Source organism: Stenella coeruleoalba, assembly GCF_951394435.1.
Source record: "Stenella coeruleoalba genome assembly, chromosome: 12".
Classification (NCBI taxonomy): Eukaryota; Metazoa; Chordata; class Mammalia; order Artiodactyla; family Delphinidae; genus Stenella; species Stenella coeruleoalba.
Genome location: NC_137158.1, coordinates 57,966,977 through 57,982,055, shown reverse-complemented (window position 1 = coordinate 57,982,055; position 15,079 = coordinate 57,966,977). Strand labels below are relative to the sequence as shown.

General features: G+C 37.8%; 1 protein-coding gene across 4 annotated transcripts in view; it reads left to right on the top strand.

Annotated features, from left to right (window-relative positions):
- The window catches only part of ARHGAP18 (Rho GTPase activating protein 18), a 132,009-nt gene extending 117,568 nt beyond the window's left edge, over positions 1-14,441 (top strand). The window contains exons 13-15 of one of the 4 annotated variants that reach the window (XM_079938882.1): positions 6,823-6,947; positions 10,547-10,608; positions 12,193-14,441. In XM_079938882.1, coding sequence (XP_079795008.1) covers positions 6,823-6,947; positions 10,547-10,608; positions 12,193-12,284 — 279 coding nt within the window. In that variant the 3' untranslated portion in view covers positions 12,285-14,441. Of the gene's footprint in view, positions 1-6,822; positions 6,948-10,543; positions 10,986-12,192 lie in introns of those variants that run through there. The other 3 variants (XM_079938881.1, XM_079938880.1, XM_079938879.1) reach the window with 3 other exon arrangements.
- Positions 14,442-15,079: the final 638 nt, after the last annotated feature.

Below are 15,079 nucleotides of genomic sequence, written 5' to 3'. Positions count from 1 at the left end.
GTAGTACCAAATGCTACAGAGAGGTTGAGTAAGGTTAGCCTTGGATAAGAGGTCCTCTAGATTTTGCATTTGAAAGGTTAGTTGTGACTTTCTCCAAGGCATTGTCTGTGACTATTGATGGAAGAAACCATGCTTTCTAGGGATTGAAATGTGAAAGACAAGAGATTATAGATCATGAGAATTCATCAAGGCAATATTTTTTTAAAGCCCTCTGTATGCTATTAATGTTAACTATATATAATTGGGCATTCATGTTATTAAGACATGCTTGACTAGGTAAATTAATAGTTTGAATCAGGTTGTAAGGGACACAATCTACTTAACAAGACCAATGTTTATAATGACTGCAGCATATTAATTATTTGGTACAAGTGTGAATTTCTTAAGTACTAATGAGACATCTATTAATTACAGCAAGAGGAAACACTTAGTGAAAAATAACATAATTGTAGACTATTTGAAAATAACCATTTTCTGATAGCCTTCAACTTGTAGTTGGGAATGATATCTCACACACACACACACCACACACACCACACACACGTATATACACATACAACATCAAACACCAGGAGTCATTTGGCTTGATATAGCCCTAGCTTTGCCATTAACGAGACATTAATGGCAAATCATTTTCTCTCTCGGGGTCTCAGTTTCTTCTATAAAATGAGAGTAAGACCAGATTAATGGCGTTTAACCAGAAGTATACAGTAGGGGCTTCTGTGGTATTATTTTAAAAAACAAAAAGCAAAAAACCATGCCTGTGCTGCTTCCCAGACCCACTGAATCAGAATCTCCCAGAGCAGTACCTGCACATGTGTATTGTATAAAAACGGTCAGGGTAATTTTCCCCCATCTGCTGTATATGTGTCTGTGTGCACATATATTTAATTTTATTATGGAAGTTTTCTAACGTACACAAAGATAGAATAGTATATGAACCTCCATAAACCCATCACCAGCAATCACCCATATTTTTTTAATCCTGTTTCATCTTGTCTTCCACACCTTTTTTCCTTTTAGTATATTTAAGGAAATCACAGACCTTTCATCATTTCACCCGTAATTACCTCAGACTGCATCCCTGTCTAAAAAGGCTCTAGGGCAGCTTTGATGAGCATCTGGTTATGAATTGCTGAATCATGCAGGTTTCAAGTCCATTGTGGACTTAGATCTGGGTGAGTTTTCTTCTGTCATTTAAGCTTACCTCTGAAAGTAAAAGGAAGCTGTACATTTATGAGAGAGCGTGAGCACAAAGTGGGGCTCTGTGAGATTCCGTGAAATAAGCCAGGCTGCTCACCACATCTGCCCTCATTGTAGAGGGAACAAAAGTTCTCTCTTCCTAAGGTGAGCTTCAGTGTTAACTCAGGATGATCTGCTGGTCACACCCTTAATTCACAGTCGAGAGCTTGAGCTTTAGAGAGCTTACAAGACTCTCTAAGAGTTCCAAAATGATCTGGTAACGTTTTTAGGGTTTTGGACATGGAAAAGAAATCTGTTTCTCTCATCTTCTGCCATTCTCCAGAAGAATCCTGGAGTTGGCAGCAGTGCGGTGTAGACTCTGGGTCGTTTGTGGCCGAAGTTGTGTGTCTAGTCACAGCTCTGTTTAGAATTCCATCTCTGGTTTCACTTAACAGCTCTGACCCAGAGCATTGTCGCAGGTACAGTTTCAAGCATCTGCTTTAGGTCTGGAAACAGTGTCTGGACCTAGTTGGGGACTCATGTGGAAAATCAAATTACAATATCAAGCACAAAATCTTGTTTCTTTTTCAGACATTCTCTGATTTTTTTATAGTACTTAAATACCATATTAAAAGAGAAAAATATCACAACTTATTTCATTATCAATTAAGTGATTATTAATTTTGGAAGTTACTTCAGGCCCTTCTTTAATGTTCTCTGAATCTGTAAGTTGGATAAAAGTTTAAGCATTTGGATAACAAAAGGCCAGTTATAGTCAGAGCAGACAGTTCAAGACAACAGAAAACGACTTCTGTATCTCCACCTCCAAGTGAGGAATATGCCATTTTAGTTTAAGATACCCTGCTAAAATGTCCTTGTTAAATTTTCTAAAATGTGTGTTATATCTGGCCTTTATTTGAGAAAGTTATATGTCCAATTTGCCCTTTTGAACGTAAAAGGTTTTTTCTGTAGTATTAAAAAATGTCAGCTTTACATTTAAATTAGCTTTTAATTTAAAAGAAGAAATTAACATTTCTCCTGAGGGTCTGACATTAAATTTATGGCCTCTAGAGTGTAAAAATATGAGCAACACAGTATTTATCTACACCTTTTGAGAAAATACTAAAATCATTGTTTATTTTACCGGATAGTAAGAACTAAAATCCTATTTTTAAAAATATACTTTCGTTCAATGTGTAAAACATGTGAGGGCCGTATGAGATCATTTTCTCTATTTTAACAGTCTTTGCATGCATAAGAAATTAACTAACATTTTGTAAGTTGTAAAATCCTTTGTGACTAATTTTTAATGGCATGTTAGTCAGATACTGCTCTTCTCCAGTCCTGCTGTACATCATAAAACTTCAGCTCCCAAGCACACCAAAGAAATTTAAAAGTAAGGGACAGAGTCACAGCTGTTAAGGCAAAAAAAAAAAAAAAAAAAAAGTGAAATAGGAAGGTTACAAAGATTATACTACTCACAGACTTAGTTATTTTTACGGCTCAAGCTAAGAACAGACGGTTTGGCTTAATGATCAGGCATGTTGCGTCTATTCAAAGCCTGGCAGCTCAGTGTAATTAGCATACTAATAGCTTTAGTATTCGATACACCATGATCCTGGAGCTTAATAGTAGTCGTCATACACTATTTAAATGAGGGCTTTGACATCATTTATTGTTTATCATCTTTAGTAAATATCATTTGGCCACCCTTGTCAAGAAATCCAGGGAAAACTTTCCAGAAACAAGTTCTAAACACTTCATCTTTAACCATTGCACGTTACCAGTTAAACTAATTTCTCCTCCAACAGCAAAAGGCAGGGTAGATTCAAGTTGAGTCAGGCTGTTAATCTTTTTATTGTTGTGAGAATTTAGATGGGATGTATTACCACAGAAATAAACACTCTGAGAATTGTTACTGTTTCTCACACACAAACACACACACATACACGTGCACCGAGGGGAAGGGTGTGGGAAATGTTTAATTTCATAGCCATAAGAAACCTGTACACACGCCACTCCCCATATGCTGGCAAAAGCCAAAATACAGCAATTACCTGACTTTTCACATACGCATGAGAACTCTCAAGTGCCCTCAGAAGCTGGTACCTGGGCCTCTTCCTTCTAAACTAACAATCAGAGAGACTCTGGATTCCTGTGTCAGATGTGGTGCTCTTGGGTACAACCCCTGACACCACCCTGATTTCAATGTTAGGTTTTATAAGAAATTATGGCCATACTCTCCAAAGTATGATCCCTGACCTCATTTAGAAAGTATAGGCCATGGTCATATTGTTAGGGGTCTTTAGTTGTTCATGAGATGCCTTGGGGGAGAAGTGGCTGCATCCCCAAGCAGGTGCATGCTAATGTTGGTTACTCTCTGCAGGACCAAATGACTGAATTATCCCTTGTAGCATCTTTAATTCCTTTCTTCTGTTCTCTTTCCCTCCCTGTCTTTTCCCAGTAGCAAGGGGAGTAGTAGTACCATGTGGTAGATAGAAGCAACTTAACTTGTTTCTTTCAGACAATATTCCTAAGACTATTTTCTGCTATTAAGGAAAATACTCATTGGTATAGTTTATTTTATTCTGGAGAAATTTTACTTTTATTAACATACCATTTTTAGAGAGAAATTATATGTGTATATATATGTATGTGTATATATATATATATATATATATTTTTTTTTTTGGCCGTGCTCTGCAGCATGCGGGATCTAGTTCCCCAACCTGGGATTGAACCCATGCCCCTGGCATTGGGAGTGCAGAGTCTTAACCACTGGACCGCCAGGGAAGTCCCCAGTGAGAAATATTTTTGAGTGACTCACGTAATCAGTAAACATTGACAGATGGCTACAGATGTCACTCAGATATGTGGCATGTAACTAGAATACAGGTGTCATATATTAGAATCTCCATCATAAAAGAGATTCAGTGGAAAGAGGAAATTCCTCTTGATTCTATGGAGTCAGAAACCCTCCACGGAGTGTTTCATGCGGTTTGAGGTGTGTGAGCTGGGCCTTGAAAAATGGATAGGTAGCAGGGGATATTTCAGAAGGGGAGGAGAACATACGTCAAGATAGGAAAGCATGGTGTTTGTAGTGAATTTTGACTGTCCTTTTTTTATCCAAAGAATGGAATATGCCACAAGGAATAGTGGGGGAGGCAGGGAGCAGAGGAAGGTTGTTATATTCCTGAACTCTTTACAGCAACATATTATTTTTCTGGATCATTTTGCTTGTATAACTCATTTATTGTAGACCTTCTATATATAAAAACTTAATCATATCAACTTACTTCACTTTAAATGTCAGCATACGTTTGCCTGCCGTTTTTGATATTCTAGGGTTGTATAAGATGTAATTATGGAAACAGTTTTTGCTGCTATTACTTTCACCAAAGAAAGCCTCTATGTAAGGATATTTGGCACTATGACTTGAGCAGAATTTCCTAACGTTTAAATCAGCATAAAGTAGATGTCGATCTGCAAACCCCAACCTGCTGTTTAGGACCCTCCTATAGTATAGTTATAACAATAGACTAACAGAATCCAAAATACTGGTACTTGTTTCCCTGAGTAGGCAAGGTGGATTGGATTTTATCAATACAGACTCAGTGCTTCAACTGTTGCTATTACAATTTTCGCTCCACCGTTCAAGTTGTCAGGCCCAGCTTATTGTTTTTCACCTCCTATGAGGAAACAGTTGAGGCCAGGACAGCAGGCAGAATGGCCACAGCAGGATATAAGCTAGAGATGAACCCCAAGGGAGAAGTGCATGTAGCGTAATCCCTGAGTTATAAGATACTTCATTGATTGAATAACTGCTTTGGAAAAAGGTAACAACACTACCACGTGAAATGCCCCATCCATTGTAAGAAGCAGCTCATTTTCCAAAATGCTACAGATGAAAATAAAATCTGTCTTAGAATCAAGGGAAAAGGCAAATTAGACCTGTAAACTAGAGGTGAGGTGGAGGTCAGAGACTAGGTAAGGTATCAGGCCAAACTACAAGCCCCAGAAATGGGAAGTCAACAAACCAAGCCAGGGGTCCAGGCTGGATGGGAGAGAGAGAGCAGGAATTGAGGGGTCTGGGCACAGGTTGGGATCAGGACGTCCTTTAGGGCTTGAGCTCAGTATCCCCAGGGAGAGGAGTCATACAAGGCTGCTAGGAATGCAGTCCCTCATCTAGTCTAGCAGAATGGTGAGCGGGCAGTACCACATGCTTTGTCTTTGACTGGCTTGGAGAGAATGCACCCTTTGGGGCTTCACCGAGTGGTCAGGTGAGGGCACAGCCTGTCTCTACAGGTTGAGCGTGTGTTTGTAGCCTTCAGGGAACGAAGCCATTGTCGTTCCGGGCACGCAGGCTCAGCGGCCATGGCTCGCTGGCCCAGCCGCTCTGCGGCATGTGGGATCCTCCCGGACCGGGGCACGAACCCGTGTTCCCTGCATCGGCAGGTGGACTCTCAACCACTGCGCCACCAGGGAAGCCCCTTTTGTCCCTTGATGGTCCTATGCAGTATTGCTTTTCTTTGTTATTCCTGCACTACATCTCAGATGTTACTGAGAAGCAGTCATATCTTTTGGAGGCACCTGCATTTTTATGCAGCCTGATCTAAAAATCATCTTATTTTTGTTAAACGTTGCAAAGAATCACGTTAATTCCATCTGTGATATATTTATACTTTGTTTAAAAAAATACAAGACCATATACATTTAAAAATGATATTATGAGTACAAAAATAATATTGTGCAGGAAAGACTTGTGTCTTATTTATTTACTAGGTAAGTAGACTTAGCACAATGCCTGGTACTCAGTAGATGTTTAGTAAATTTTGGTTGAATTAAACAGGGTGTTTGTAGTGTTTAAAGCATTATGTTTAAACATAATTTGTGCGTGCTGTTTGGTCTAAGATCTGTTCAAGAACATATGGTTATAAATAATAAATTAGTATTTATTTTAGCAGAGCCGTTCGGACTTAATTAAGCCTAATATTTTGAATGCCATCGTTGATATTTTGATATTACAATCCTCAAAATCTTTCTCTGATAACCTTCCAAATACATAAAATGTTCTTAACGTCTGTGGGCAAAGGATTTAGAATGGGTCAAGTTCAAAGTATGCGGTCGCAGTGTGTGCTCGTCAGCCACGTGAGGAGCAGACACAATACAAATGTATTAGAAAAGTATGTTTCATTTATTTTAATACTCTCAGGGACAAAAATTTTTGTGAAATTCTGTGAATGCGCAGAAATGTTTTTTAAAACGCTTACATTGCAATAGCATGCAAAGTAACTTCTTTCTGATTCAATTTCATAAATTGCTACATGAAGAAGCACCCTCTAGTAGATAACACTCAGAAATCAGCACTTAATATGGCAGTAATGGTTATTGCTGTCATTCTTTACATCTTTAAGAATAATTAAGCATTACTGCACAGGCATTATGAAGTTCTCCTATCACCATTAAGAGGATATTTGAGGTTTGATGTAATTTAGCAAATTACATTATATAGTAGTTAAGGTTTTTATGTAGTGAAGTAAAATGCATAGTAGTTAAGCACACTTACCGTATAATGCATTGTACAGAGTTACATGTTCCAGCTGCTGCCAGCTTTGTTCCAGTGTCATTATTGCTTTGCAGGCTGACGTTCCTCAGGGAGTGATTCGAGTGCAAGCTCCCCATCTTTCGAAAGTTTCCATGGCAATACAGCTAACTGAAGAACTCAGAGCCAGTGATGTACTTGCCAGGTTTCTCAGCCAAGAAAGGTAGAGGCCTGTTTCGTTTTAATTATTCCATGGTATAATTCACTTGCTCTCTCTTTCCGTCCCCTCTTTTTTTTTTTTTCTTTTTAAACTATGGCTGGTGTGAGGGCTTATTAATGTTGTCTTCCCGGCAGAAAACAAAAGCAGACTTAACAATTAGACTGTTGGAATGAGTTGAGTTCATTGGGTGTAGTTTGTGTTCAAGTGGAGCCTGTTTCGAACAGGAGGTCTGCGCACTCCTTCACTGTGCCCGCTGTGGGCTTGGTCCATGATGCCACTCAATAGTCTCTCCAGAATATGGTGATTGGAGGTTAATTACTGTGTGTAGGCTGTTAGGAAAATCACTAATTAGGATACAGTGGGATTAAAAAAAACAAAAGGTACAACTTCTTCTAGGAGATATAATGAATACAAAGAAATGCTTAAATTTTAAAACAGAAGGTATAAAGACTTGAGAGGGGACAGCCGGTCCCTGGAGCTCTGAAGTCAGTAGGACAAAGCATGCTATCCTCAGTAGGAACGACCAAGCCTTCCCCTCTGTGTGCAGCTGGTGGGACAGGAGTAGTCCTCTGAAGGTCATTGGCATCCCTCCCATGTACACTTGCAGAGACATTTTGCGATATCTTTTCTTGAATTTTAGGGGTTCGAACAGGGTATAGGCATTTCAGTGTTCAAATTCTTATTTTTAGCTAAAATTATATTTTAATGCTTCCCCCGCTCATTTCCACTCATTGAAATAAACAAATCTAATTTTTTTTTCTTTTAAAGACAGGGACATCAGGGACGTTGGCCTCTTAACTTCTGTCTACTCTGTCTCCCATAGAATTTCATCTCCTCAGTCTAACATTCAACTTTTCTGCCAGAACTTCTCCAATTTTAATACAGAACCACATGTATTTAATACGTGTCTGCTCTGTCTACGGCTCTCTGCTAGATGTTGGAAGGGTTATAAAAAATACTTTAAACTGTCTTCCCTCAGGGTTTGTAAATTGGGAGAAGAGATGAGCCCGTGCAGTTAACAGATGGTGATGAAATAAAAGAGTGTCTTAGTGCTAATTCTGGGCTTTCAGTAAGCCAGCATAAACTTCCCTTTCAACCATGCTCTGAAGGAAGTATTATCTTACTTCTGTTATACTGATAAGAAAACCAAGACTTTGCAAGGTCATGCGTTACATAGGTGGTGGAGTAGAGCTGAGTTCTAAATCTGTGGTTTCTGTCCCCCAAGGCGGTCCTTTAACCCCTCTCCATACTGGCTCGAGCGCCTAGAGGCTCTCATGAATCTGGAGGCCATTGGTGCAGAGTCTGGGACTAGATGGACTTTGGGGGGATTAAAGTCCTGGGCCAGTTGGAATTTTGGGGGATTAAGTTCTGGGAGCAGTTGGAATGTCTTGGATGTCTTTGCTCCCTAAAAGTTCTCTCCACTTCAAGGGAGTCAGTCCACAAAGGGTGCACTTGAATATCTGGCCAGACTTCAGACATAAGCAGCTCTTCCAGGCTAGACATGGTTTAATTTACACAGCATTTACTTGCAGGACCCAAGTGCTCAATTTAATCTGTACTTGTGTTCCTCTACTTGTAGATGACACAAGGTGTGACTCTGAAGTTGTATGATATATTCCACTCTGACTTCAATATTTAGGGTAGAGTAGGATAATAGTAGGCATACTCTTATAAGAAAGCACCAGTTTTGTGACAGTTGCCATTTGCATATTTGGATTTTCTGCTTGTGGTGCTTTGCTACCCCCTTAAGTGGAATCCCTTCTTCTACCTCCCCCCTTCTTGCCGTCCTGCTTCACCCAGAGGGAAGTCTGGTAAGCATCTTGGTCCATTTGCCCTTTCCCGCCCAGTCCTCAGCCCTTTCCCTTATGCTTGGGGATGCCGGAAGCAGATGATCTGGATCCAAATACCAGCTTTTCCTGAATCATCTTAGGCTAGTTTTTATAATCTCTATAAGTCTCAGATTCCTCATTGTAAAAGTGGGCCTACATTATAGCCTTGTGATAATTAACTGGGAAAATGACCGTGAAGCACATAGCATTATCTGTCTGGGCCATCTAATAAGTGAAATTCTCAGTAAGTGTTTATGTGTATCTTCTTTCACCACTTTCCCCTCCTCCCATTTGCATTCCACTTGTATAGTGACAGTGGGAAACCCTACTTCCCTCCATCCTTTTCTTCACCTTCTTCCTCTACTGAAGCCCAGAACACATGAGTGACATAAAATAAGTGCCCAGTGACTTCACCAGTCTTTGATAACGACTGTTGTCTTTTCTGTATGGATTTGTTGATTAGTATTAAGTGAAAGCTCATGTGTACCAGGAAATCCAGTTCAGGTTTCTTTAAAGTGGCATAAGAACATAGATACTCAAGAAGCAAAATCTGAGAACAATATCTGACTAGAATTTTTTTTTAGTCTGCCAAAACATTCCACTTGGTTTTCATGAAATAATGACTCTTTTTATACTCATAGTTTATTGGGTTATGTACTATATTTAAAATGAAAATAGAATTATTACATTATTTAATTTCAAAAATAAGCATACGCCAGTTTGAAAACGAAGTGAATCGTCTCTTGGTCAGGATACAGCTTAGCAGGGCAGATCTTAAGCATGAGGACTCCCAGAGCCCTGAGCAGTCAGTGTGTCATGGACAGCAGAGTAGATGGAGCTGGATAACCAGATGAGCCATTAAATGGTTGGTTAGGAAAGCCTCTATGTACTCTTTTTTTCTAATGGTTTGGATAAAAGTCAGACCTGGTTTTCTCTTCTCAATTCCAGGGAGTGTGTCCTCAGGGTCTTCTGTCAGTGGTTCACAAATCTTTCTGAGCATCAGAGTCCCACTAGAGAGCATTTAAAAACCACATTCTCGGGTTCATGTAGACAAATTAAATCAGAGTTTCTAGAGCCCTGGATCTGATTTTTAGCAGGTTTCCCAGATATAGAGATTTTTGTAAACCACTGAATTTTACCCATTTTTATTGTTTGAACCTAATGCTCTGGAGAGTTGATTCTTTGAAGAGTATAAACCTGTACGTGCATCCTACTTGTAAAGTCTTCATAATGTGTATTTGCTTCTGTTTTGAGTGTATGTACCTCCCGTATTTGGACGGTCAGCACAGGGAGGTTTATGAACCATGTCCTAGTCTTTATATTCATCTTGCAGACTATTAGAGTGGTCAGCACAGCAAACCCGTGATAAATACCTATTGAATAAATACAATGTGAAAATTAAGGTGGAAACGTTACTTCTTAGAGTTTTATGAGGACCTTTTTGGTTCCTGTGCAAAATAGATGACCATATTAATAATTTTATTGGCAGCTAAAATGTTGTTACTTTTCTTTTTAACTTTACAAATTTAGATACTGATTTATTATTTCACCTTCAGATGTACAGTTCCATTTGTTTATTTTAATTTACAGGCGTGACATTTTTATTACCTATTCAGCGCATTTAACAGATGGGAAAATACAAACGTGTAGATAATTACAGTATGTCTAAGTTATGAATTTTCCATACAAGCTAGAATTCCCCAAGGACATTAAAGTGATTTACTTGCAAGCTGTCTGATGATGCAACTAATCAGTTTGTTTTATCCCTAGTAGTGGGGTTGCCCAGACTCTCAAGAATGGGGACGTTTTTTTGTATGAAATTGGAGGAAATATTGGTAAGCGCTTTTTTGTTGTTGCTATTTATTTATTTATTTATTATTTTATTTTATTATTTTTGGCTGCATTGGGTCTTCGTTGCTGTGCGCGGGCTTTCTCTAGTTGCGTCGAGCAGGGGCTCCTCTTCGTTGCGGTGCGCCGGCTTCTCATTGCAGTGGCTTCTCTTGTTGTGGAGCATGCGCTCTAGGTGCCTGGGCTTCGGTAGTTGCAGCATGTGGGCTCAGTAGTTGCCGCACGCAGGCCCTAAAGCTCACGGGCTTCAGTAGCTGTGGTGCACGGGCTTAGTTGCTCCGCGGCGTGTGGGATCTTCCCGGACCAGGGACTGAACCTGTGTCCCCTGCACTGGCAGGTGGATTCTTAACCACTGCACCACCAGGGAAGTCCCGGTAAGCACATTTTTTAAATCTTGCATTCCATATGCTGATTTGACATTGCCAGTGGTTATTATTTATGTCTTTGGGAGAGAAAAAGAAATTAGAAGTAAAATATAGCAAGCTGTAGATAGTTGATGAATATTGTGGATTTCCTTTTAGTCGTCTCACCTTTCTGTTCTGGCTCCTTAGAGCTTCTTTGTACAAATGCCCATCTATGTGGAACCTGAGCCAAAGGCAGGTTCTCTAAAACAGGAATAACTCCTAAAATGGTTAATGCAGTTTTTCAAAACTTTTTTCTTTTTTATACACTGATGGCACATCTTAATAAAGGAAGTAATTGAGCTCATTTAAGACCAAGATGACACTTTTATTATGGTACAGTACTAGATATAGTTAGTGAAAGCAGAAGTTATTTTTGCCATTGTTGATTGCCTACTAAATAATATACATATGCATACATAAACATATTGTTAGCTTATGAAATAGAAATAAGATAAATGGATTCGTTTTGACCATGTCTCATATTTTGTTTTCCCACGTGTAATTATCAATGGGTTGTCCTCATCTTCTTATTAAAATTCAACATAAACGTTTTCTCTTATTTTGACCTTTAAAAAGGTAAGAGTGAAATTGTCAACAAATAAATGAAATGGTGTTTAATTCAAAAGAGTAATTGAAAATATTTTAAGATAAGTTTTTAGAATTTTTTTCTAGGACTTAAAAATTTTAGTAAATATTGAAAGTTGAATGCAAGAGTGTGAAGACTCCTAAAAATTTAAATAAACCACAACTCCACTAGAACTCTGTATTGTTACCTGTATTAATCAAGATTATTAGAAAAAAAAGATTAAGTATTAGTATATTTGATTTTGCATTTTGCTATTAGATATTGGGAATTAAGCATGGTTTCTTACTTAGGTCAATTCAAAACTGTTGCCACTCTTAATAAAGGTGAATAAGCTTTTAAGGAACCATTTAAAAGCCCATCACAGAATTTTCAACTTCCTAAATTAATTTGAAACCTGCACATTTAGAGAACTACTCAATCGACTTTTCCAGTATTTGGCCAAGCCTTATAATATTATGGGAGACAGGAAAAAATGAGAACTATTTCGAAGCGTAAGACTTGAGTTAAACCACTAGGCTTAAAGTTAAAATTGCATCCCTATCTCCCCACTGTATTAAACTGATGCAACATCTCTTTACTAGGGGAACGCTGCCTCGATGACGACACTTACATGAAGGATTTATATCAGCTCAACCCCAATGCTGAATGGGTTATAAAGTCAAAGCCATCATAGAAGCCTTAACGCTGCAAATAACCGCAAGGACTCCCTTAGTCATATTTGCTGGGTCAAGAGTGTAAATAAAAGAAACAGTAGGACACTTTTATTATTCAAATGTACCTGACTCTTGAATAGTGACACACTCAAGCTTTAAAAAGTTATAGATTTGTGCTGCTGCCAGATTATGTTAATTATTTTTATTCATATTATTATTAGAAAACATCTCTGGAGTGAGAAGAAAGGGGCTTATTTAGCTTGGAGGCTATTTTCATACACTCTGTGGAATGTGTCCAGAAGTGACATCATTTTCTTTAAATGTGAAAATATGCTCTCTTCCCTCTCTTTTTTTCTCCTAAAATAATACATACAGTAATATATGCTTTTTCACCTTTCTCTCCTCCTGACATCTGCCTTCCCCCAAATGGGTTTACTTTTCAACCAAAAAGGTAACAAATACCAGGTATGGCAAGTTGTAAGGGCAGTACCTCTTAAATCAGACTGAATTCAACAGTATTCCTGTCTCTATTGAACATTAATATTTATCTCTTTGAATCATTTGTTCAAACAGTAGCATCCCACTTCTTCCTGCTGTATCACATGAGGTGATTTGCATTTTTTTTTCAGTTTATCTGACATGTGCACAGAACTGTATCCACGATCAAGAAAATAGAACTGTCAGAAACTGCCAATTATTACTGCACCATTTAAGACTTACATACTCAAAATAAATAAAAAAATCCACGTGGAATAACTGGATTATGGATAACAAGAGAGTGAAAGCCAGATCACTTCACGTATGCTGTAGTCTTCTCAATGAAACTTAAAAAGTCATAGCTGGCTTTACCTGTTGTCATATTAACAGTACAAATGTGCATGATTGTATGATCCAGTAATTGTTGAGAATGTATTCTGCTGAAAGAGGAATTTTTTTTTTTTAACTCATAAATAAGTCAACAGTAAGAGTTATTCTTCTGGGTATGACACAGTCATATGAACAAGCTTTTGTTTGTGTCCTTATTTTAAATAATCAGAGCAAATTTATTACAATGCGGTGGAAAGGACTATTCCCAGGGATTTTAATGCACAAACCATATTGTGAAAAGAGATGAGCCTCTGTATGTAAATAAGAGGAATGAAGTGACAGAGAAATGTTCAATATTTTTTGAGTTTAGAGTGTAGTAAATAAAAGGTGATGTAAATAAATATTGCACAACTGTGTTTATGATACTTTTATTAGGACTTTAGGAAAAATTGCACATTCTCAGAAGCTCTTGATGTCACTCTAATTAGGAGGGAAAAATGCTGCTAATGAGAACAGTCGCAAATTTTAATTATAAGAGCAGCCTGTGGATATGATCACTTAAATATCTTTGTGGTGATTTGTGCCATTGCTTTTTTATTTAAAAAATTTTTATAATTAAATGCATTTTTCTAAATTATCTTCTCTTGGAATTATTACTTTTAACCCTATCCGTTCATGAGTATAATAATGGACCATTTTTGTTTTTGTTAAAAGTCATTTCTACTTTTACTGTTCCTATTTATTGTTCCTGTGTAATTTTTAAAGTGGGAAGACACGTGGGAGATTTAAACTTGTTTCCTTTCTTTTTTTTTCCTCATGCAAATTTCTATTCTTTAGGATTTTTCAAAACACACTGTATTCTATTTCTGATTTTGACAGTATATATTAATTTCTCAGTTAGTAAAATGTTTTATTAATATTTTCATTTAATGAAGACAGTTAACAATATAAAAGCAAAATCAAGTGCTTAATGCATTTTAGGGGTGCCCAACTTAAATAAAAGACAGGGGTGAATATGATTTAGATAAATGGCTGCGTAAAGCATGTGTCAACTAATTGTCACCACATTTACTACTCACGGCAGGGAGTGGGGAGACACAAGAGGCTTTTGATAATGAAAAAGTAGCAGATCTTGGTAAATAAACATGAAAATGCCACTTTATTTGAGTCCTTCTTAGAACTCATGACCTGCGTTCATTGACATTGAACAGTAAGTACTGCATTTAACTAACCAAGAAAAATGTCTATCTACACTTATAAAAGAGGAGAAACTTTATAGTGTATAGTCTTAAATATAAATGCCCTTGCATTTTCCCAAATGCCTTTTCTGTAATTTTTTTTCTAGTGAATTTTAAATCTCTGGGTAGATTAGTTTTTATTCGTTTGTATGTGAGGGAAAATAAAAACAACAAATATATTTGCTTTGCCTCTCAAATATCCTAATTCTTAAGTTGCTGGTGAAAAACAGAGAGCTGGTATTTATAGAAAACTGGTTGCCCTGTTAATGTTTTGGAAGTGCTTCCTCTTTTCTGGAGGGGGTTATTATGAGTCTTTACAATTGCACAATATTTGCTTACTGCTGCTATAGAATTCAGTGTAAACTCCTTGCTAGCACTCTTTGGGAAAAGCAGTTTATTTTACTGACTTTATGGGATTTTTCATTACTATCTTTTCCTACTTTTTCAGATTAGACTGGTTTGTACTTTCTTCCTCACTGTCCTGATTTCTCACCTATTGATCAGTAGGTGGCACTATTGGTCAGGAATTCCTTCGCAGCTAAACTTGGAAGTTTTGAAAGAGAACCTGAGTTCAGAGTATGCGGTTAAGACTCAGTGCCAGGCATCTGCAAGACAATTAGGTAAGAGCATGGATCTCTCTCAGATCACTGATTGTGAAAATTGTAAATAATAATTCCAAGGTTTCTATGTTCAGTCTGTTAGTCTGCTTTTATCCTTAACTTGTTGAGTGGAGAAGGGAGGGTGGGAGGAGGGTTATCTGAGTCACAATT